We start from the raw sequence: 23,032 nt of genomic DNA, 5'->3' as shown, positions 1-23,032 counted from the left end.
GCAGACACTAAAACCCTTTGGTTTACTTTTGTGTTTACAATGTCGATAAACATCATGTGTTGGCCAATTTCCGGGTGTTATTGAGTATTTGAAGCAGGGGAATATTTCATTTGAAACCTCCGGCTGACGCCGTCGACTCCAAATGCATTCCCATGCTTCAAATACTCAATAACACCCGGAAATTGGCCAACACATGATGTTTATCTCCTAATTAGACTACTGCACACCGAGACATCTTTCATTCCTGGCAAAAATGAATACTATCCTGGCTTCATAAATCAGTGATATGAATTATCCCTGGAACATTCAAGGACTATCTAGTTTCTCTATTTCCTGAAGTAAATTTAAAAAAAAACAAAAAACGGACAACAACTAAGAACTAAAAATGATGATTATTGATACGTGATTTTATATTGTGATGGGCCAAAATTTCATAAATCCCATAACAGTTCGGCAAAGATGGAAATCGGATCTGATTTAAAGACCCTTGCCTAAGGAAGACGGGATATGAACTGGTATCTGTATGTCCACTTACTTGAGCTTGAAGTGACCTTTGTCCTTGTATGGGGCAATCTCCAGCTCTGTTACATTCCATGTTTGTTCAATCGCCCCCAAGCCCTGGAGGGAAAAGAAACGAATGAATCCCTGGTTGTGCACTTCACTCTCATCGTGGGACTTTCATGGAATCATTTATAGACAAATACCACTGAAATTATCGGTGAGATTAACTGACAGTCAAAAGATAGTATACACCTAGGTCTGACAGAGGCTAAATCATGAAACAAAAAAGAAATGATTATTCTACACAAACTAAATATCGCAAAAGAAATGCAAGTTTCAAACAAATGAAATCCCATAAAAGTGAGCATTCATGTTTATCTCCTCTGCCTATAAAAACTTGAAGAAAAAATCAGAGTTTCTTTTACTGTTCAGTATGTAATAAATACTAGCCTAATCAGCAACAATGACTGCATAGCGTACCTGTTCAATGGCCAGTTCTTTAGTGGCAGCACCCGAGATGTCGTTGATCTGTTCACTGAACTGGTCAAAGCCGTACTCAATGATTCTCTCCAGAGTGAAGTCATCAGCATCATGGTCAAAGCTCCGTTGCATCTCCGTCTAAACAGGAAATAACACATGACAAGATCTTGAAAGGTTTACTGACTCAAAATCCATTATAATTCTGCACAAACTGATGGACCAACTATTTCACAGCACCAGTGATTAATGTCATGAGCAACCATTCATGCAGTCAGGGTACGATGACATGTAATAAACCATGTCACTGAGTCTAGCATAGATTCCTTTTTGTCTTATGGATCACACAGACTGTTTAGGAGAGAGGAAAGAGGCAGAGGGAAAGTTATACAGATTTGTTTCCATCCAAAAATGTAACAAGCATTCAGGACCGGTCATACCTTCAGTGAGTTAGTGAATCGAACACCTCCAAGCATGTGCCATGTAGTGCATGCCTTGTTCTTGAAGTCAGTGATGACGGGCATGTGTAATGGAGACCTACCTGAATCTGTGTCCAATGCCTGGGTCTCATGGCCTTGTTCTTGAGGTCAGTGATGAGAGGCATGGTTCTCTTGAACTGATCCACTCTGTTCTTGCTTGTCTCAACCACCTCCCAGTTTTTGTCCTGAGTGTAAACAACATGTTAACAAGTCATGAAACATGGCATGTTATCCAGAATGCATAATCATCTTTTTGAAAAAGATATTGTATCAGCATCATGGCAACATCTCATGAATATGTCACTAACATCTTGTCAACATTAGATCAACATCATGTTGAGATCATTAACACCCATGTTATGCTTCTTATAAATAACATTATGTCAACATAGCACACATGTCTCACCAAAACTGAATCAACTACTTTTCAGTTTATATCAAAGATTAAAAAGAAGATAAAATCAAAAAACTTTAGGGACCGTCCATAATTTATCACTAGGGGGAGCGATGAGGACTTTTATATATTTTTCTGTACAAATCTGCTAGCCCCCCCTTCAATACTCGGGACAAAACAAATAGCTCCCCAATCCTCACCCCACCCCCAAGAAACGACCCAAGAAACAGCTTTTGTCCATGTACAAAATAGCTGACCCCCCTCCTAAATTATCTGTACAAAGCAGCTTACCCCCCTATATTCTGTGGACAAAATGAATGACCTCCCACCACTGAAAATCCTCACCGCCCCCCTAGTGATAAATTATGAATAGTCCCTTATGTTCTTTATCACCATTTTGAATACTTGACATTACTATCAAGTCAGCATCCTCAACGTTGCATCAGCATCTTCTAAACATTGTATCAATGTTGTATCAATATCTTTTATAACTTCCAAACAACACATCATCATCATTTCAACATTGCCTGGTTTATTAAACATCATCCCTGGTGTACCTTGAGGTCCCTGCTGTGTTTGTTGAGCTTCTTGTAGAGGGAGACAGAGAGAGTCTCCATGTTGGCCGTCTGAAGCTCGGTGAACTTGCCGACCTTCCAGTCCTGCCAAAGCTCCTCCCATTCCTTGGTCAGCTGCCAGACTGCCTCGATCTGCTCCAACTCCTGTCACAGGAACAACTGAGTGAGTGAGTGGTTCATTTCTGACACATCTCACTGATATCATACATCTATTTAGAAATTAGCATATTCACATACACGGATCCTGAGGAGGGGTGCAGGGGTGCTCACTCCTCCTTTTGCCCTGAAATTTGTTAAATGGCTACTGAAACTCAAGTGAAATTGAAGTTTGCACCCCCCCTCCATTCCACAAAATGCTGTATGCACCCTTGATTCACTATTTTAAATGTGTATTGGTTTCATCAGCTTTGAAAATGTAAATTGCTTTAATTTCATTGGTCAGTGAAACAAGTTTCCGTGTCATCCCTCCCAAGAGGGTGACATCTGGAAAAAATATTTCCCACTGCCACGGTAACCATCAAACTAGTGCAAACGTTTCAGTATGGCCGCATTTTGGGTGGAAAAAGTTCACAGCATAAGGAACTATTCACAAGAGGAACAGTGTATGTACAATATGCAATGGTAAAGTGAAATTCTCAGGCAGGACAATTAAAAGTTTTTATTAAAGCTTAATCAAGCATAGCGATTAAACATTAGCTCGATTATAAGTAGTTCATTTTTGGGGTTGCCATATTACAACAAACGCATGACTTTAAGGGAGAAAAATATAATTTTCCAAAGTTTTCCAAATGCATGTGAAAATACCAGTACATTTCGTTTTCATGTCTGAACAGGGTTATATTGTGCAGCTCTACAGAATACATCAGAAAACATGCATTTAGAAATTAGGTTAAAGACATCATATTGGTCATTCATGAAATCGTAAACAAATTGCAGCTTAGCTTCTCCATTAAAGTGCAAGGAAAACATGAATGCAACAGCCAAAGGGGGTGCACGTCATTTTAGCTAAAAGAGGAAACACACAATTGGGAATTGATTTGTGAGAATGCATGGAACTACCTTCTCCAGATTGGCAATTTCCTTGGATGGTGGTTGATCAATCTTGAAGATGTTCAAACCTTTCCTGATGTTCTGTTCTGAGTCTTTGAGAGCTGTGAGAGACTTGCGGATAGTTTCTATAGTCTCCAGCGCTGATGCAGTTGCCACGTTGCTGGTGAAGGGACCCTTGGTCTGGAACTCATCGAGGAGATTCGCCACCTGTTTTTTCAGTTCCTCTGACTGCGCGAGGAGACTGCTCTTGAACTTTTCCTGTTAACAGGAAAGAGTCAGTGTGAACGAGGGTATGTTACTTCAGTCAACTCATACTTGCTTTGTTTGCTTGACTGTTTGTATGTTTGCTTGTTTGTTTCCTGGGACACATGTTATTTGTGTCCAATGATTTTCAGGCTTTCAATGATCTGATTCTGTAGAAAATTTGGGGGAGCTGCAAGTCCAGGTTTAGTATATGACCTCATAGCAGTATCTGGTATGAAACAAATTGGGAATATTTGAAGAACTCTTTACCTTGTGTTTCTTCAGCATTATCTCAGCATCGATGAGAGTTTCCTGGAATGCCACCCATTCCCCATGGAGAGCCTTGTGCATCTCGATGACCTGTTTGCAAGAAGAATTTAGTCAAACACCATGAAAAAGTCAACTTCATATCAAAATGGTTGGTCTTAGAAAGGGTGAGTTTGGTCATACGCTGCTTTTAGCAACTATCTGGTAAGATCATGGCGGGGGACACAAGAAATGGGCTTCACACACTCTACCCATGAGGGGAATCAACCCCGTGTCTATGGCATGACGAATGAACGCATTAATCGCTAGGCTACCCCACCGCCTGTCTTTGCTGAACAAACTGAAATTCTCCCACAAATGAACATGTCAATTAGGTTACATAACCAAACATTAAACTTTTGCTGTCTGCCATGCTCAGATTGCAAAAAGTGCCCAATACTAAACACGAAATGGCTGCTTACATCTTCTTGAATGGTGACTTCATACTTCTCAAGAATGCCAAACTGGTCGTTCAGGGGAGCAAACTTGGCCTCAATCTCAGGTTTGTCGTTGTTGAGTTTCTCCCACAGATTCAAGCTTTCTCCCAATTCATCCAATGTCTGGGGTAGCCGCTTGACCCTGGCAGTCATGGCAATAGTCTTGTTTTAATAAATAGTAATTTTTAAATAGTCAACTGAAGAAAGCTGAATGGTTTAGGAACAGCCCATGGATTACCCCTCAAACTCTGCTCATTTTAAGTGAGTGAGATTAGTTTTACTCCACACTCAGCAATATTTCCAGGTATATGGCGACGGTCTGTAAATATAAATACTTGAGTCTGGACCAGACAATCCAGTGATCAACAGCATGAGCATTGATCTGCGCAGTTGGGAACTGATGACATGTGTCAATAAAGTCAGCAAGCCTGACCATCCGATCCAGTTAGTCGCCTCTTACGACAAACACAGTCGCCTTTTATGGCAAGCATGGGTTGCTGAAGGCCTAGTCTACCCCGGATCTTCACAGGTTTTGCTCATTTTAACAATGACAATATGACAAATAGGGAATCAAACCCAATGTGTCTTTTGATATCAAATATATCACCACAAGTTGATCAAGTGTTGAAATGTATGATATTAGAAAACATGAGTGTGAGCTTCTATTTATTATCAAAAATTATTCTTCATTAGTTTTCAATGAAAAATGTACATCTTAGAACACAGTACTGCAATTAGACTTGCAGTGCAACAATGGTATTGTGACGTCATCAGGTTTTTGACGTCACAGTGAGTCATCTAATTTATGGTGTCAGGTTGATGTACAATATTTCCTGAGAGACATCATTTGATCTCATGCTAGCAATATCGCCTGTGGAACACAGTTTGGGATGATACCATACCATTGTTGACTTCTAGTGAGGCTGATCCAACGTTTTATCAACCTTGAGCATGTAATATTCACCCAGGTGAAGTGAGGTTGACATCACATAGTGTGGTCATGGGACCAAGAGGGCCAATCAAAAAGAGGGATATCTATCTGCCATATGATAAGAGATTTATTACCTACGGCAGCAAAAATATCGGGGTTCATATTTTCATATGATGCCATATGGCAAAATATCACTTTGTCATGGTGACAAAGTCATTATAAAGCAATGCTATTACGTCATGTTTCATCCTTGACATTGCATTCTACATGTGGCACCAGTGGGTAGCCAGCCTATGTTTGAAAGTAGATTTGGGTTTAATTTCCTCAATTTGATGACTTCAATAATAAACAGAATATCATGTTAGTGCCAACATCATACTAATTTGTTCAAATATCAGTACATCCCTTGCACTCAATCTGGAAATACCAAGATTTAGGCACTCATGTCATAAACATAGTATGACACGGGCACGCATATGATATCCTCTACTTACTTTTCACTGTTGTCCTTCAGGAATGTGTACAGCTCCTTCAGTTTGCTGGAGGCTATCTCATTGAGGAGGGTGGTGAACTTGCTCTGCCAGTCTTTACAGTGAGACAAGATGGCCTGTTTTAGTGGTGAACAGTCCAGGAGGACAAACTGGATGTTGAGGATAGTCTCCTGTGTCTGGACGTTGTTTGCCACCTCGTCATATCTGCAGAAGAGTGTGTGTTCACAGTAACCTGGAGCATTCCCCTCATGAAAATCAAAGATGTGATGCATTCATACAATGAGACTTTTTTACGCATGCTAAATTTTGTCTTGATTCCACATCCACAAACAATGTTTCCATTTTTTAACTGCACTTTTTCATGCAATCTGATCGCACACTCCGCAGCAATGACTTAGCATAACATCACTGCCACACGCTAATTTGCATATCACATGATCAGACTTTTCTCTTGTTTGTAAACAAATGTGCACATTCAGTAAGAAGCTGAGACTGATATAAGGCAAGTGATTTGACGAGATTTTGACAATGTTTTACACTGTTACGTAAATATTTTGCTACAACTGTGTCAGTAAGGTTTATGACAACGCATATTTATATTTCAAAACAGCTGCATTGTTTGCAATCCATTAGGCTTCGATGACAGCACATGGAGCCGTACAACCCACATAAACAAAGGGTCGCTACCCAAATCAAAATAGTGCTACAAGTTGTAGGATAATTTCTCCTTGAAACTGAACCATTTTAACAAAGATGTTTAATTAGACGTGTAGACTCATCAAAAATAAAACAGTTATGAAATTTGTACATTGTATTGGCTGAACTGTGTAAGATGTGAGGAATCGTCACATCTTTCTTGCCTGTGGCAGAGATACTATGCTGGCTCGCCACATGGAACTCTGGGTAGGAGAGTGATCTGATCGGTGGCCATACATCCTTACCCTTTCCTTATCCCAGTATCTCAACATGTGATTGGTCAGTTAATGAAGTCAAGGGCAGATAATTTGAGGTTGCAATAACTCTGAGAATGGGTCTGGGGTTGATATAGGTTTACTGAAACACTGTCCTGTGAATAGAGACAATCATCTGATGATATCCAACATACCTGCCAATATCTGCATCAAATGATGACACCTGTGGGTTGAGTTTCTGGTATCTGCGGATGAAGGCGTCCTTCTGAATCTCCCAGATCTCCCTGTAATTGTCCCAGGTGCTCAGATAGTTCTGCAGGTGAGATGCATTACTCTGCATACCGCTGTTAATCACGGTCTGGATTTTCTTGGTCTCGTCATCCTGTGCTATAACTTCATATATTGCCTGGAAACATAGGATAGAATAAGCGTTTCCCAATCATGTGCACATTTCAGAAAAAACTTTCTCATGAGGGGTTCAAAAATCCCATCGCCCTACATCCTGGACAAGTGAGTTTCATTTCAGACAATCAAATAATGGTATTTTACTTGTCCAGGGGCTGCTAGATAACTTCTGTTTGCAGTTTCAAATTGCAAATAAACTTGGATTTCATTTCATATCTGCTATATATATAAATATTCACCATGATAAGAAAGGAGAGTTGTCTTTCTTTGCTATTTATCACTTCTCAATAAATAGTCCTATAAACATTAACATCATATACCATGTTCATTTATTCTTTCATAATTCCATCATCATGATTATGTCATAAAATAAGAGCAAGTGGAAAATTAGTGCCCTGTGGCAAGTGACTTTGAAAAAACATTTTGAACCCCTGCTCATGGAAAATCTTCAAGTTCATATCCATAAAAACTACCATTGGCAAGTAGAGCTTTACTCTTTTCCATTTTCTGTACCTCGATGCTTGACTTGATGGTTAAACATTAACGAGAATCAAGAGCAGGTAATTTGATGCTGCCAGAACCACAGGACTTGTTGTAAGTTTACAAGAAAGTGAGCCCCACTCTAATTCTGTTCCCTTTGATATAAATACGGTGGTCAATAGCATGCAACACAAGGGGCCATAACTCTACGTGGAAAGTTAAAGATATGAGGCTGCCAGGACTCATTTTTTGTAGTAGTGAACAAGTGGATATTAACACCAAAAGCCTTTTAAATTCCTACATCATTCCACATCATTTTCATTAAGTCAGGATCACATTTCCGTTGGCCAGTGATAAAACTTACCAGCTCTCTCATAGACTTCTTCCTGGTCCGGAGAGCATCAGGCAGCCTCTTGATGCCGGAGATGGCCTTGGTGAGATGGGACGACATGTTCCCCATGATGGTAGCCAGCTGCTTCAGGGTGGGCGAGAACTCGACCTAGAGGAAAGAATTGTTGGAGTGAACACTGTTAAAATAATTTAAAACATGGCCAAAAAAGACTAATTTGTGACATTCTAGACCCTTAGCATGATTAGGGAGTTTATATTAATATTGTCTTTAGATTGATGCATAGTGCAAGAACATGTTTAGTAACCTGCATGGTTTGACTCTTATATTTGCTGGTCATATTCTGATCCAAGCATTCAACAGAGCTCTCACAAGGCACTGACCCTTTTTATAGATGACAATTAGTACTCAAAAGTCTAAACTTTCCATAGTAGGGATATTTGGTAAAACTAGTAAGGGGTTAAAAAATCCCATTGCCAAGACCCAGGACAAGTCAGTTTTCATTTCTGGCAATTAAATAATTGTATCTTGGACTGGGGTTTATTAGATAATTTCTGCGGTTTCAAACTGCAAATAAACTTGGATTTCATTTCATATCTGCTCAAAATATACCTATCAAATTTAAAATGATAATAAAGTAGAGTTATTTTTGGTTTGCTATTTATCACTTTTCAATAAAAAGTCCACTAAACATTAACATTAAATACCATTTTGACTCATTCTTCAAAATTCCATCATCATGATTATGTCATAAAAATCAAGGCAAATGGAAAATTAGTCAGGACAAGTAACTTTCTTTAAAGTCACTTGCCCTGTGGCCAGTGTCTTTTCAGAAAAAATTGAATCTCTGCTACTGACAATGGTTATACCACTCACCTTGTGTATTCAGAAACTGACTGAGCAACAAATGCTTTAGTGAGAGCTATTATGTAGAGATAAACAAGTTGCAGACATCATGAATGCGACCCCCAAGGCTGGTAATATTTGGGTCATACATACCTTGTCTTGTTCCAGAACGACCTTGACCCTGAAGAGTGGATTTGGCTGAGACTTGCCATCCCCGTTGATGGCTTTGGACAGTTCCTGTAGGGAGTACTTGACATTGAGACGGAATGCCTCCTCCACCATCTTGTCCATCTTCTCCGTGTAGCGATGCCAATGTTGTTGAACCTGGAAAACAACATCAGTATGGCATACAAAAACAGCAGCAACAGTTTCAACAATGACAACAGCTTCTACAACAACAACTTCTACAACAATGACAGCTTAGTAGCAGCTGCAATAGCAGCTACTACAACAACAGAAGCTACAGCAACAACAGAAACTACACACAACAGAAATAAAACCAACAAGATCCACTCTGCTCCAACAAATGTCTTGACCAGTTTACGTACAAAACTCATGGCTACCCTCTAAGACCAAACACGTACTGACATGACACTCAATCTTTTCTTGTATGTACTACAGATTTATAAAGAAAACAACAGAGAGGATGGGTATAAAATTGTTTGTTTTCTTTTACTAAAACTCAGTCTCAAAAGAACAAATATAACTTGTGCATGATTTAGGTTAGAAAATACCATTTATCTTGCCTCACACATAAATGTCGCTTTCTGATTGGCTGAGCATTCTTATTATTTTCACTGCACCCTTCATACAAGCGATTCATTGCTATATGGCTGTAATACTGCCGATGCGATGTAAAATTTTAACTCACTCATACAAGCGAATAATATCTTTTATGTATCCCACTGGGAATGACAAACTCATTTGGTACTTTGTGGTAGTAATTCTTTATCTTGAATAACACTGAATCACGTATGATATGAGGGAAATTCTGATGTTTTGTGAATACAAATAACTCTATATCAGTTTTTCTTGTTGTCTGCAAAATCTAGTGATGGCTACATAAGTTTTGTATCCTTCGAACAATTCAAATTTGACACTGACATGTTTGATAAGATAAATACACTGTTCATCGGTCCCTTGGGGTCCATGGTTTAATGCATCCTTGATGTTTGATTATGTTCCCCTTGCCCTCAAGGAACATTGAGGGTGCATCCCCTTCAGACTCAGGGAACATAAATAAACATCAAGGGTACATTAACCCATGTTTCCCTCATGACCAGTGACAACTTACGTCAGTATTTTAACAGCCCCTAACATTTAGTAAGATAACTACTGCAACTACTGTGCTAGATGACTCACCTCTGCTCCATCATGTTTGAAGACATCGTGTGTCTGGTTCATGGTAGACACAATCTCCTCATGAATCTCCTTCAGTTGTTTCTGTACTGACTCTCGTAACCTGGCCTGCAAATACATGGATACTCCACTTAATCACACTATACAAATGCTACAATAATAAACTTTGCAGACATGGAAACACATTCTGATAAATTTTGCAGGAGTGAGTTTCAATATTTGGGATTGATCCCAAGGTTGATCCACACACATCAAAATGAAACCTGAGGACATGATATTACCGTTTGATGGTTTACAACTCTTGATTTCTTTCAAAAAGGGAAATCACTGCACTTATCATAGAACAATTCTAGTATAATACAAAATGGCATGTGTCTAATCATTAGTCAAAAGTAAAAGTCTAGCATTCTAATGACAGTGAATACTATCATCACTACATTTCAGAGAATGATCTTTGGGTTGTAACATAATTTTGGCCATGAAGTAAGCCCACCTGATCTTCATCAAACTCCAGATTTTCATAGATCTTTCTGCTGTCGATCTTCACCAGCAGGGTCTTGCTGATCTTGACACAGTGTGCAGAGACAGTCATGTTGGCCCCCTTGTAGTCATCCACTATTGCCTGTACCTTACTGGCATGAACTCGACACTCGCCCACGAAGTAGTCTGATATCCCCTTCGAGGCCCATGTCAGCTTGGTGAGTCCAGCATGGATCTTCTTATCTAGCACTTTGATCCTCTCCCGGAACAATCCTCGCTCCTCCAGGGACAATGCTGCGATAATTCTGGAAAAGGGGCAGTCTGCTATATAGATAATAATTAATTATATATCCTGAGAAACAGCATACATCAATGTTGGTCAGACGTCAAGGCCATCAGCAATATTTCATTGTTGTAGTCAAAGTTCAAGGCCATCGTCAAAGTTCAAAGTTACAGTCGAAGTTCAAGGTTGCAGTCAAAGTTCAAGGCTAATGGCAAAATTTCAACACTGCTGTTCAGAGCAAATGGTCTGAAGTGGAGGCAGGAGTTAATTTCATAAAACATTGTGCACAAGACATCATCCACTTCATCTGATCTCTACAGGTCAAGTTTAGGTTCACCTAATGCACTTTCATTGTAGCTGGTAAAGCTTATAACAGTCAATATTTAAAGGCAATCCTGTTTGGACTCAAGTGGGAGAGAAGCATAAACAACTGACTCAAAAGTCAATACCAGTGTTCTACCACCAGTTTGGTCAGATCAAGTAAATGGACTATGACATAACATGATATTCATGTCAGTGAGCTAGAAAGAGAGTGACATCATAGTGATATCATAGAACTGGTCCCGCACCAACTGATATGATTAGCTGACCTGTTGTAGTCTCTGACAACCAGTAGCACATGTTCACGCAGGTTACGGAGGTCTTCCCTCTTGGAGTAGACATCTGCTGCATAGTGTGGGATCTCGAACATCAGCCTCTCCCAGTAGTGGATCTCCTGGAACATCTTCAGCATGTTCCTGAAGGGCAAGGTCACACAGTCACAAGCTGGACAAAATGTTTGGTACATACTTTGGGGGGGGCTTAACATCGTAATATTTCACTCATATGACGGCGTGCATGCATGTACATGTGTGACTGCTTGTACTAGACCAGACTTTGGTTTTCTAATGCTTGCCCTGAGATACCATACCACAGTTTAGCATGAATACCCTACATAGACACACTATACGCCAAGCCAACCAGGTCTTCTTATTTCTATTTATGCCATGCGCCAGGCAGGGACCAACAAATACCATATTTTAACATCTTTTGGCTGATGTGGCTGGAGATCGAACCCACAACCGGCCTTCCGCTCTCCGCGCACACACTGTAGCTACTACACCACGGAGGTGGTCTGGCACCGAATGTTATGGAGATGGTAATATCAGGGATACATTTCAAATGGTAGAGATGCATTCAATGATGATGCATTCAAAAATGATTGAAAATTGACTGGAAGAAGGATAAAAAATAATTACTGATTGCCAAAAACATATTTTTGATTAATCAGAATTTTGTCGTCATAGTATAATAGGCTTATATAACGTAAACAAACCATTAGATTTGGCTATGTTCATGAACAAACAAGCACTCAACAGCGTAAACCTATGCACACTGTAAAATCCACTTTCATTGTTTGTTTACAATTCAGGTGTCTTTCTTGCAAGCATGCATTTCATTGCATGACAGTATTGTTACAAAATGCATTAATTAGAAAAAATACTGGGTAAAAAGCCTTAGAATTGGTGATTAAAAATGTATGTACTTTGATTGTAATCAATAATTGTTCACCACAAGTCCTCCGATTATCAGTGGTTGGTTTGGTTTCCGATTCACAGCACTAACTGTGAGTGACACTCATAGGTATGGGAACAGTTTAAAAGTTGGAGAGGCTAGGGAGGAGGGAGGGGTGAAAGAGGTGAGGGGGTGACAGAGTGGTGTTGGTGCTGGTGAGCGAGTGAGGGGGGTTCCTATGCCTATGGCACTGACTGTGTGAAGCCATGATGCCTACCTGTTAAAGTTGATGTCCAACATGGGTGGTCTCTCCATGCTGCGACACATCAGTGGTGCCTCCAGCTGTTTCTGGGGCTCCTGTTGAAAACATTTACACCAGGTCACAAAACATCACCAAATTTCAGTTGCATAACATCAAATCATTTAATTGCTGATTTTCATACTTCCTTGAATTTAGAATTTATAGGTCATATTCACAGCAGTAAATGAATGAGTATGGTTATACGCTGCTTTTAGCAATATTCCAACTATATCACAGCAGGTACTCCAGAAATGAGCTTCACACATTTTACCCATGTGGGGAATCGACCCCAGGTCTTCTGCATGACAAGCCAATGCTTTAACCTCTAGGCTACCATACCGCCCCCATATTCATAGTACCGCTGATCATCAAACTGAATTCGCAATCTACATAAATCATGATAATAATAACAATAATGATACAATAGATTTGTTATGCACCAAAATTCCTGGCACTTAGCGTGAAACAAAATTAAAATACACTGTGCAGAGGTGCTATATATAGATACATATATATTTTTTTAATATGCTTTCAACCATTGAATTCAGAATCTACAATCTATCTGGTAGGTTAAAACACAAACAAAATGTGATGGATTAAGAACTAGTTCCCAGACAGGTAACCACCACTATCACTAACCACCACAAAAACAACACAGATCCACCACCTTTTTACGATAACACTGTTTTTGACAAATGCAAATTGTGCACGACACTGGGAAGATTCATTTGGTGTGGGAGGATCTGAGTGAGTGAGTGAAGTTTAAGGTTGCTCTTAGCAATATTCCAGCAACAGCAACAGCAATAGAGGGACGCTGTAAACGGGCTTAACATACTATAGGGAATTGAACTCTGGTCTTCAGCATGAAAAGTACGATGGGATATCAATAAGTTTTGACCCTTGCATAGAAAAACACAAAACATTGGTATGAACCACATTTATTTTTCAACACAGTCCCTTTGTGAGTCAAGACACATGTTCCATCTTTTCTGCCAGTCGCTGATGCCATCTCTGTAGAAGGCGCCATTTTGGTCCTCAAACCAAGCCTCAGTAGCAGCAATAGGCTCATTATCATCTTGAAATCTACGACCACGCAAGTGTTTCTTAAAGATTTGGGAACAGATGGTAATCACTTGGTGCCAGGTCTGGACAGTAGTGGGGATGCGGCAAGATTTCGTACCCGCATTCATGGACAGCAGCGGCTGCAACGCGGGAGGTGTGTACTGGAGCATTGTCTTGATGTAGAAGAATACCACGTCTGATCTTGCCCCGGCGCTTCTCCTTGATTGACTGTCGCACTTGCCTCAACAAGTTAGCGTAATTTTCCCCATTCATTGTTCTTCCTTTTGGTAAGTAATCTATGTGAATGACACCTTTGTTATCCCAGAAGACTGTCGCCATTACCTTCTGCACTGATCTGGAGTCTTTGAACTTTTTGGTCCCGGGAGAAGTGACATGTTTCCATTCCATGGATTCTTGTTTGCTCTCAGGATCATAGTGGTGGATCCAGGTTTCATCGCAGGTTACTAGCCTAAAGTGAAAATCTTCTGGATTCTTGTTGTATCTGGTTAGCATGGAGTTGCTTATGGTGACCCTTGTTTGCTTCATTTCATCTGTAAGCATTCTTGGCACCCATCTTGCGCACACCTTATACATGACGAGATGTTCATGAAGAATTGTCTCAATGGATCCGTGTGAAATGCTTCAGGTCTCCTCTAGCTCGTGGAGTGTGATTCGACGATTTTCCAGCACAAGTTTATGCACTCTGTCAATGTATTCCTGACTAGTGCTTGTTGTTGTTTGACCTGGACAGGGGTCATCTTCAAGACTCTCTCTACTATGCTTAAATTCATTGACCCATCGTTTGATGGTAGCAGATGAAGGGGAAGACTTCCCATAAACTGCTGAAAGCCTTTCTTCAATGTTCTTCGCCGAGTTTCCTTCAAGAACTAAAACTTAATTACTGCTCTATACTCAATTTTATTCATTTTCACTGCCATGAGGGGGGTCTCTTTCTGTCAATGTGAGCTGTTCAATAAATTCTGAGAGTAGGATACCAAAACTTATATATCACGTCAGCTACACCCCAAGGTTCAATGTCGTACCATAGGCTGTGACACCTGGGTATGAAAAATGCTCATGGCTCAAAACTTATTGACATCCCCTCGTAAATGCTTCAACCACTAACCTACCCCACTGGCCCAGAGGGTCTGAAGATAGCTTTATTTCAAACACATTTCAGATCATTATTATATTCATATTCAGGTCAGTGACACACCTTATGTTCCTCTAATTTCTTTTGAGTTCCTAATACTGACTCGATGAGAGAAAGACTGAAAGAGCGTGTTGGGTATACTCTGTACAGTATTTAATACATACAGTGGAAGCTGACTAAACCGACAGCTGTCCAATCTGGGAAGTTGTCAACATCGACATAAAATCTCAGTCCTGCCCATGGCTAGTACAATTATCATTTAAAAGCCCTGCAATCCGGCAGCTGTCAATTCCAAATCTTGGTAGGGAATGATCAACCTGGATATTTTTATGAACAGTGAGTAATCAGCCCTATCTAATCTGGCATGTGGCGAGGAGTTGTCGGGACGAGTATTGTAATCTTGCCTTGAAACTGCATGATTGCCGACAAAGACCGTTTAACCTTAGCTCAGTATGGGTATACTTGTACATGTAACCAGTGAGTTGGCATGTCTTATCGCAACTCAACGATGTCCAGTAATGCCCCGTTTATCCGAACATTTGTGTTTTTCTTGAAATTGTCGGATAAACAAATTTCCGGATATCTGAACTATGAACCATTTGTAAATGTACAAAGAAGCAAACATAGTAGGCCTCGGAGATAACCTTTATTGATTTACAACACATCAACAAGCATTTGTTGTTTCTCTTTCATATTTCCTGCTCGATACACTATGTCTAGACTTAAACTGTGTTAACCACCCACGAGAATAAGCGAAGTCTGTGATAACCCATGCTATCGCCAGAAGTACATGCTTTTTCAGTTAACATTTCATCATTGACGGGCAAATCGACATGCCTCAAAAATTAAATCAGCTTCACCTTGCTAATTAGAGGTAGTTAATCTTCTCATGCTTCTAAGACTGCTGTCTGCACAAGGCCAATTGGTATTTGTGTGTGTAAACATACTGACAGGTGCTCAGCCATCCAGATATACAAGACAAAAAATGCATATGATTTACCATTTTGCTTGTGGAAATGACCGATGAGTTACAGGAAGCAGATTTCTGGATAAGTGAGTAATTTTACAACGTTCTGAATTTGTTTTCAGGAATTTTCATTCGGAAAGCAAGTTTTCTGGATATCTGAGGTTTGGATAAACTGGGCACGACTGTATATGAGAGTGACGAAACTGGTTCACTTCTGGTCGGAGGTAACAGTGTCAGCTCTACAATCTGGCATGCTGTCTAAACCTCATTATTTCTTCAGTCCTGACAAGTGCCAGTTTAGACAGCTTCCACTGTGTCCCAGCTTCAAGTGGCTTGCAAGCCTGAAGTGACACAGGCTTTGCACACAAGGATCATAATTTGTACAAATCTAGGATTCCATTCCACTATCTGCAGTTTCTGGAGTTACTAAGGGAAGCAACAATGCACTTCAAACTGACTGCAGTTCCGTGAAAGTACTTCTAGACTTTAGAAAAAAATCATACAAATTTAACATCAGTACAGGGAGTGTTCAAGCAATACTAATCTACATGTATTTACTATTGGTCCAGTAAATGGTGTTTCATGAATGATGATGATGACAACGACAACGATGACGACAATGACAATGATGACGATAAAGATGATGATTGTGATGGCCATTTCTATGGTGATATGAACTGCATCTCACTGCTCAAAACACTACATTAAATACTAAAAGCAGATACGTTACATACATCCAGGCCAAACAAAATCAAATCAAAAATCGATTCTAGCTAGTGTCTTAATTTAAACGGGTCAGGATTTCACGTGGAAGACTGGGACAAAATGTTTTAAGGTTCAGTAAGGCCTACCCGCAAAAATGTTATTAATAAAATATTTAGCAAAATATGTGACATTAAGCGTGAAATAATTCACAGGTGCAGTGTGCAGTACATGTTGGTGAGACCACAGGACATTAGGTCACTACATGACACAAATAAATCTATACAATGGCAAATAGCAAGAAGCAGGGAGAAACTTACATGGTTCTGGAATAAAGAAAGATACATCGATTAGTAGAAAATGATGAAGAAGATTTGGAAACAGTGGTATCTGCACAAGAAGAACTCAAAGGAAAATTTACAGCTGATAAACGTCTCTGCTTTGTGGTTTTGTAACTATTAAGCTGGGGCAGAGTGAACAGTTCATTTTCACCCATTTTCACAATAGTCTCAATGGTCATTTAATAAACTTTTAGACCAAAAGGACAAATGTACAGCTGATAAATGTCCCTACTTTGTGGGTTTGCTGGGGTGAGTACAGGAATATACAGACGTATATTGCATGTGTGATCACTGTAAGAACCAGAAATTTATCTTATTAACGTCAGCTTAATAAACATTCTATCTGGATGGGTCAACTTTCAGAACTGAAAGTGATAAAAATTATTTTTAAGTTTTTGAACTGCCTGACGTGACCAGTCATCACAACCCACTGGCCTGTGGCATTAGGCTGACCTCATGGATACTCTGGGTAGGAGACAAGAGCCACAATAGGTATAGAGCATACTACATGAGGGCTCATTACATACAAATTATAAGTAAGGAGTGTCCTTCCTACCGTATCTGACCAAGTGAATACTTGAACAATTTTTTCATTGTTCCAACTACTGCCCTTACTCCCCCTCGTAATAAAACCAATAATAATGATTTCAAACATAAATGATTTTTTTTTTAAGTGAAATTCATCAGTATGTTTTCCCTGCAAACAGACTATAGCCAGGAATATCAAGCCACAACAGATACAATAAATATACACACAGAAATGATGCTTTAGCAGTAGGACGCTTTCACTCCTATCTAACGTAAAACACCTGCAGAATATAAAATACTATGTTTTTTTCCACAACTTCCACTGTGAATGTCACAACAGAAAACCAAATTTTAATCGTCTTACATATATTTAAATATCGCAACTTATCTGAGGCACTAAATTTGTAGAACATACAAAGTCTAAATAATTTCAGGAATGAAAAATCTTCAACCACAGACAGTGTGCAAAATAGCCACATGCCCGCTAGTTCGTGGCTAGTAAAAATCCAGTTGGGACAGTAAATCTCCACTCACTTGCACGATTGGCTAGTGAATTTTCATTGGGTCATTTTGTAAATATATCACTCTCCATGGCTTGTTAAGTCATGACACACTTTTAAATCATGCAAGATTATGGCCTGATAAAAATCTTCTGGTAAATAGCAAGTACATCTTGAAACTCATGTCATGCCGACAAAATATTATTCTCATCTATTTTTGCAATCTTTTGTTTACATTCAAATTTCTGGCAAGTGAATTATTTTGTGCGCTATTAACTTTCTGGCATATCTAGCCTGAATGACTAGCAAAATTTGGAAACTATTTGGCACACTAAACCCAGAAGAGAATATACACTGGTAAATATCACTCATTTTGTTGTGGCAGCCATAAAATTTCCAAATTCTGTGCAGGGGATTCAAGCCATGGACCTTCCGATTCCAAATTGGATGCCTTGTCCACATGTAACCTTGTCAGCAAGCTGACGATGTGAGGATGTCATCTGTGGGATGACTCCGCATCCGGTTATATACTCCCCCACCCTATCAACAGAAGGCACGTCCCAGGCCACATAGCAGGGTACCAAGACCTATTTTGCTCAAATCTAATGTGAACATGTTCATCCCCACGTTGGGCGCCATTGTAACACCCATAAAATTTCTGAGTTCCGTGCTGGGATTTGAACCACAGAACTTCTGCTTCCAAATCGGACTCCTTGTATTGTATGTATTGGTATATTTTTGTTTCAAATGTTATAAAAAAGTTTGCACCTTAAGTATCACTGCTTAATAACATAGGTTTCACAAACTAAAGTTTATTCCTTCAAGGCTAGAGACATGCTGCATTGCCAGTCGGGAATTCTGGCACCAATCATGGCTCAATGTATCTGGTTACAACCACTGAAACATCTGTGTAAAAAATATGATCCTGTTACAAGCTGATCTACTGACCTTGTCAACTGTCTGGGTCCATTCATAGAAGGTCTTGCGAATAAAGTCATCCAGCGCGATACACAGCTGTTGGTACTGACCTCTGACCTCTTCCCCTGACCCAATTTGGGGCAGGAAGTGAGCTCTGTCCAACATCTAAATCAATAATGCCTTTTTAGTAAAATACAAATGCTAGTACTTACGTATAACATGATTTTCCTACAGTTTTTTTTCAATTCTGTGAATGCACAATGTCTTGAAGAAAGTGAAGTGCAATATATGTTATACCTCAGACTAGAGAGACTTGCAATAAGCTACAGACTCAAGGACTTTTGATGTTTCTATCCAGGAGTCGAATCCTGACAGCACAGTGATCTAAACAACACAGTCAATCTAACCGCATCTTCACAGTTAGATTTCTGTAAAAAACACCATCATTATATCTTCATAATATTGTTGTAATACCAAGACTAAATAAGATTTAAACATCATAGTAAGTACACCATATTCTATAGTTATATGAATGTGTCTATGTTGAATAGCATGATATGGTTAAAACACTTTATAATCACTAAATATATGTTAAATAAATGATAAAACAGTCAATTTTTTCAAACATTATAAATGGTAAACAGATGGCAAAATACTATATTTTACAAAATCTAGTCCCGCTTTGGCAACCTGATGCAATATTCACAAGGCTATTTTGTTGTAAATCCACAATACAGCATAGCTTTCAAACAACACTGGAAAACAGCCATCATTTAAAAATGCAAAGCTAGCTACATCTAGCAAAATTCATCTGCACAACATGCCAAGAGTTTATAGATAATATAAAACGATAAACACAGCAACCACTACCTGACTAGGATCACATGATCCCTTCTCTAAGATCACATGACTAGAATCACATGTAAACAAGACCACACCCTTGGCTGTACAACAGGAGAATGCACTTATCAGCGGGGAATCATTTGATCTTTCAGACAATTAGGAGTTAGTAATCTACATATTAATCATGAGATAAACAGGTAGTTTCCGATTACCTGGGGGAAATACATTCTTTAATGTGGAATAGAATAAACATTTTAAGAATTTTATTAAAACTAATATAGCTGAGAATCCTTGCTAAACTTCTGCCAATAATGAAAAAAACAAGGGGCATAAGAGGTAATGATATGACTTAATTTTTCAAATATATCTGTTTGTACATAGATATCTGATTAAAAAATGTATATTTACATTCTCAAACAAAAAGAATGTCAATTATTTTGTGTTTGTACAAACTGGTTGATGGTAATAAAAAGCTTCAACTTTGAACTAAATCTCATCTTTAATAGACACAAAACCATACATGAATTAAAATCAGCGACACAACATTTGAAAAACATTCAACAAAATCCATTACCAACGTTAGAACAAAATACCCACTCAGAATGAAACAAAAATAAGATCAGCTGCAAATGCATTCTCCCATTGACTTCCACCTTAACAAACCTTGTCCTTGACCCCTGACCCTGGTCAGCTCAACCAATGAAAATCCTCTACCTACCATCATACCCCTCTCAATTCTCTTTTTGAGCAGGCGGGCCCAGTGCGCCATCCCAGAGAATTTAGGGTGTGACGGAGTTAGAGGAGCAAGCCCCTTCTGTGAGAGCTCTTTTTTGACAGAGTTGAGTTCCTCATTGAACAGTGTGTACACCTCCACAGTCTTCTTGTCAATGGTGCGACGGATGGCCTGGAAAGGAAAGACATTTTTAGGGTTGTCATAAGATAGGGGTATACGTTTAATAGTAAATCAATACCCATGACAATATAAGCTCATACTGGACACCTATTCAGCCCGGGAACCCAAAAGGGACATCCTTTCTGGTTCGGAACCTCATTTGGGGTAAAGCACTGGCGATAAACAAGTTTTCTGTTCTGGCGATAAACATGTTTTCTGTTCTGGAAACCTGTGGCACAGAAGGTACTGGATACCTATTCTTAACCTCATGAAAGACAAAGTTTCTAGAACAGCAACTGACCTCTCTAGAGGAAAGATGCATGAAGACGTCCAACAGCTCTATGCCCTGTTCCACTGTTGTCACTGTGTCGAAAGCTGATGAGATCACGTTCTGCATCATCACCTCTAGATCCTTCACACCAGCCCGGAACCTGAACAGAATATCAACATTTGTCACCTCCGCTCAGCAAAATCTTGAACTTGCTCAAATATTATGATTCATGAAAAGCACCTGCAAAAGTCATGCAAGTATTTTCAACTGATAGTCAATGAGCTGGTTAGAGATTCTTGTTAAAACCTGCCTTGGAGAACGTTTGGCCTGCATCAACCTGTCTCCATCACGACAGTCACAGATCAACAAGAAATAATAAGAGGCGTGTTTGGAAACAAAGCATCCCTATCACAAACTGTCTGTATATTCACGGATGAGGGCCTTTCTGCTCTTTCTGCTCTTGTTTCCACTGGCTTAATTACTGTGTACAGCGACCTAAACTTTCACCAGTCATGAAATTCAAGCCATTTTGCCATGTGATTCGACCATTCAGAAAAAGTTTGGCTATCTCTGGTTTGTTACCTTCTAAGCTATAATTTGAGGTAATGATAAATGGACTGAAAATCCCGAATGACTGATTATGTTGACCAATCTCAGGGTGCCGGTTACTTTAAGTTATTTATAACCTGGGAATTTCTGTAGCACAGCAATTTTTACCATCATGAAAGCACAGCCAAGACTGTCACTTTGGTCACCCATGGCTGTTTTATTTCAATACATGACTATTTACTGGACACAGTGTCCAGCTGGCTTTCAATACGAGTCGCCCCAAAATTTTCTTGGCAATTTTCAGGCATATACCAGGGAACGGAAACACTGTTAAGGTACAACATATAAACCTGAAGTGTGCTTCTCACTATATATTAGGTCATCTCTTGTTTTCCGAGAAAAAACGCATTTGAGGTTTTTGTTTTGAAGGGACAGGTTTTACTTTTCATTAGTAAGACTGCTTCCCAGGTTTTTCTTTTCATTAGTAAGACTGCTTCCCAGGTTTTACTTTTCATTAGTAAGACCACTTTCACGGATTCACTTTTCCTTACTTTATATAAACATCAACATTCAAATGATACATGAGTGTTTTAAATCTACTGAAAAATATTGTTCAAGCTTTAGCTCAAAGTACATATGTTTTCCCAAGTGAGATTGGAACCGCAAGTCTCAGATTCGTAGGCAGACGCTTTCAGTTACCAGGCCGACGAAGGAGGTCGGGTTAAATTATCTGCTTGTAGTTACTGTCGCTAAATTGATTTTACACGCGCTTCTGTTATTGTTATGTAGCTTCATTAAATGATCATCTACATTGTAATTACCCATCATTGAGGGTATATATGTTAGAGAAAACACATCTCCTCAGTTTTGGTAGACAATATAAAACCATCAGCATCAGGAAATCTCTTGGGCCTCCGCCCCTCGAGATTTCCCTACCCCTCCAGTTTTACATTGTCTACCAAAACCCCAGAGACATGTTTTCTCCTATACATACTTGTTGTAGTCATCATGCCACGATGTAGCCTTCACATCCAGAATTGTCTTCTTCACAGAACGGAGGATGTTGAGGTTTTTACCAAACTGTGCCTCTATCTCCAGCAGACCTCTTGTGATCTCCGGTCCCTTCTGCCCTCCAAAGTATGGCATCTCTGTTCGATTCCCATCCTCCATGCGCGCAAAGTGGATCTGAGCCTCACAAACCTGCAATAACAGAAATTTCTTAATTTAGTAACTGCCCGAAGTGAACAAAACACGTACAGGAATAGTAATTTGAATCTTTAGTCGAAAAGGTTCACATTCATGGTGCTTTGTATACTGGCGTCTCCTATTCTTGCGGTACTTACGGATATCGGCTTAAAAATAATACAAACAGTTCTTTTCGTATGTATGTTTGTTGTTTTTAAATGAAGAGATTAGCCCTCTAACATCTGCATCTTTCAACTGCTTGCTCCATCAGGTGTATTATCTCACTTGAGCTCGATGAAAAACATGGTCGTCCGCCGCCGACTTTTCGA

The 23,032-nt window shown here is 39.5% G+C and overlaps 1 protein-coding gene across 1 annotated transcript in view; it reads right to left on the bottom strand.

The window, feature by feature from the left end:
- Positions 1-23,032, bottom strand: part of LOC137281365 (dynein axonemal heavy chain 2-like) — a 106,805-nt gene that overhangs the window by 73,431 nt on the left and 10,342 nt on the right. The window contains exons 10-29 of the mRNA XM_067812549.1: positions 22,513-22,718; positions 21,000-21,129; positions 20,525-20,710; positions 18,994-19,128; positions 16,997-17,002; positions 12,769-12,848; positions 11,588-11,734; positions 10,728-11,019; positions 10,238-10,342; positions 9,029-9,199; positions 8,045-8,179; positions 6,990-7,201; positions 5,888-6,088; positions 4,448-4,604; positions 3,990-4,079; positions 3,486-3,734; positions 2,409-2,570; positions 1,520-1,642; positions 982-1,119; positions 536-618 (exon numbers count right to left, since the gene is read on the bottom strand). Coding sequence (XP_067668650.1) covers positions 536-618; positions 982-1,119; positions 1,520-1,642; positions 2,409-2,570; positions 3,486-3,734; positions 3,990-4,079; positions 4,448-4,604; positions 5,888-6,088; positions 6,990-7,201; positions 8,045-8,179; positions 9,029-9,199; positions 10,238-10,342; positions 10,728-11,019; positions 11,588-11,734; positions 12,769-12,848; positions 16,997-17,002; positions 18,994-19,128; positions 20,525-20,710; positions 21,000-21,129; positions 22,513-22,718 — 3,008 coding nt within the window. The remainder of the gene's footprint in view (positions 1-535; positions 619-981; positions 1,120-1,519; positions 1,643-2,408; positions 2,571-3,485; positions 3,735-3,989; positions 4,080-4,447; positions 4,605-5,887; positions 6,089-6,989; positions 7,202-8,044; positions 8,180-9,028; positions 9,200-10,237; positions 10,343-10,727; positions 11,020-11,587; positions 11,735-12,768; positions 12,849-16,996; positions 17,003-18,993; positions 19,129-20,524; positions 20,711-20,999; positions 21,130-22,512; positions 22,719-23,032) is intronic.

The sequence above is a fragment of the Haliotis asinina genome, chromosome 4 (genome assembly GCF_037392515.1).
Source record: "Haliotis asinina isolate JCU_RB_2024 chromosome 4, JCU_Hal_asi_v2, whole genome shotgun sequence".
Taxonomy (NCBI): domain Eukaryota; kingdom Metazoa; phylum Mollusca; class Gastropoda; order Lepetellida; family Haliotidae; genus Haliotis; species Haliotis asinina.
The sequence above is the reverse complement of the archived record's forward strand: the minus strand, read 5'-3'. Positions and strand labels throughout refer to the sequence as shown.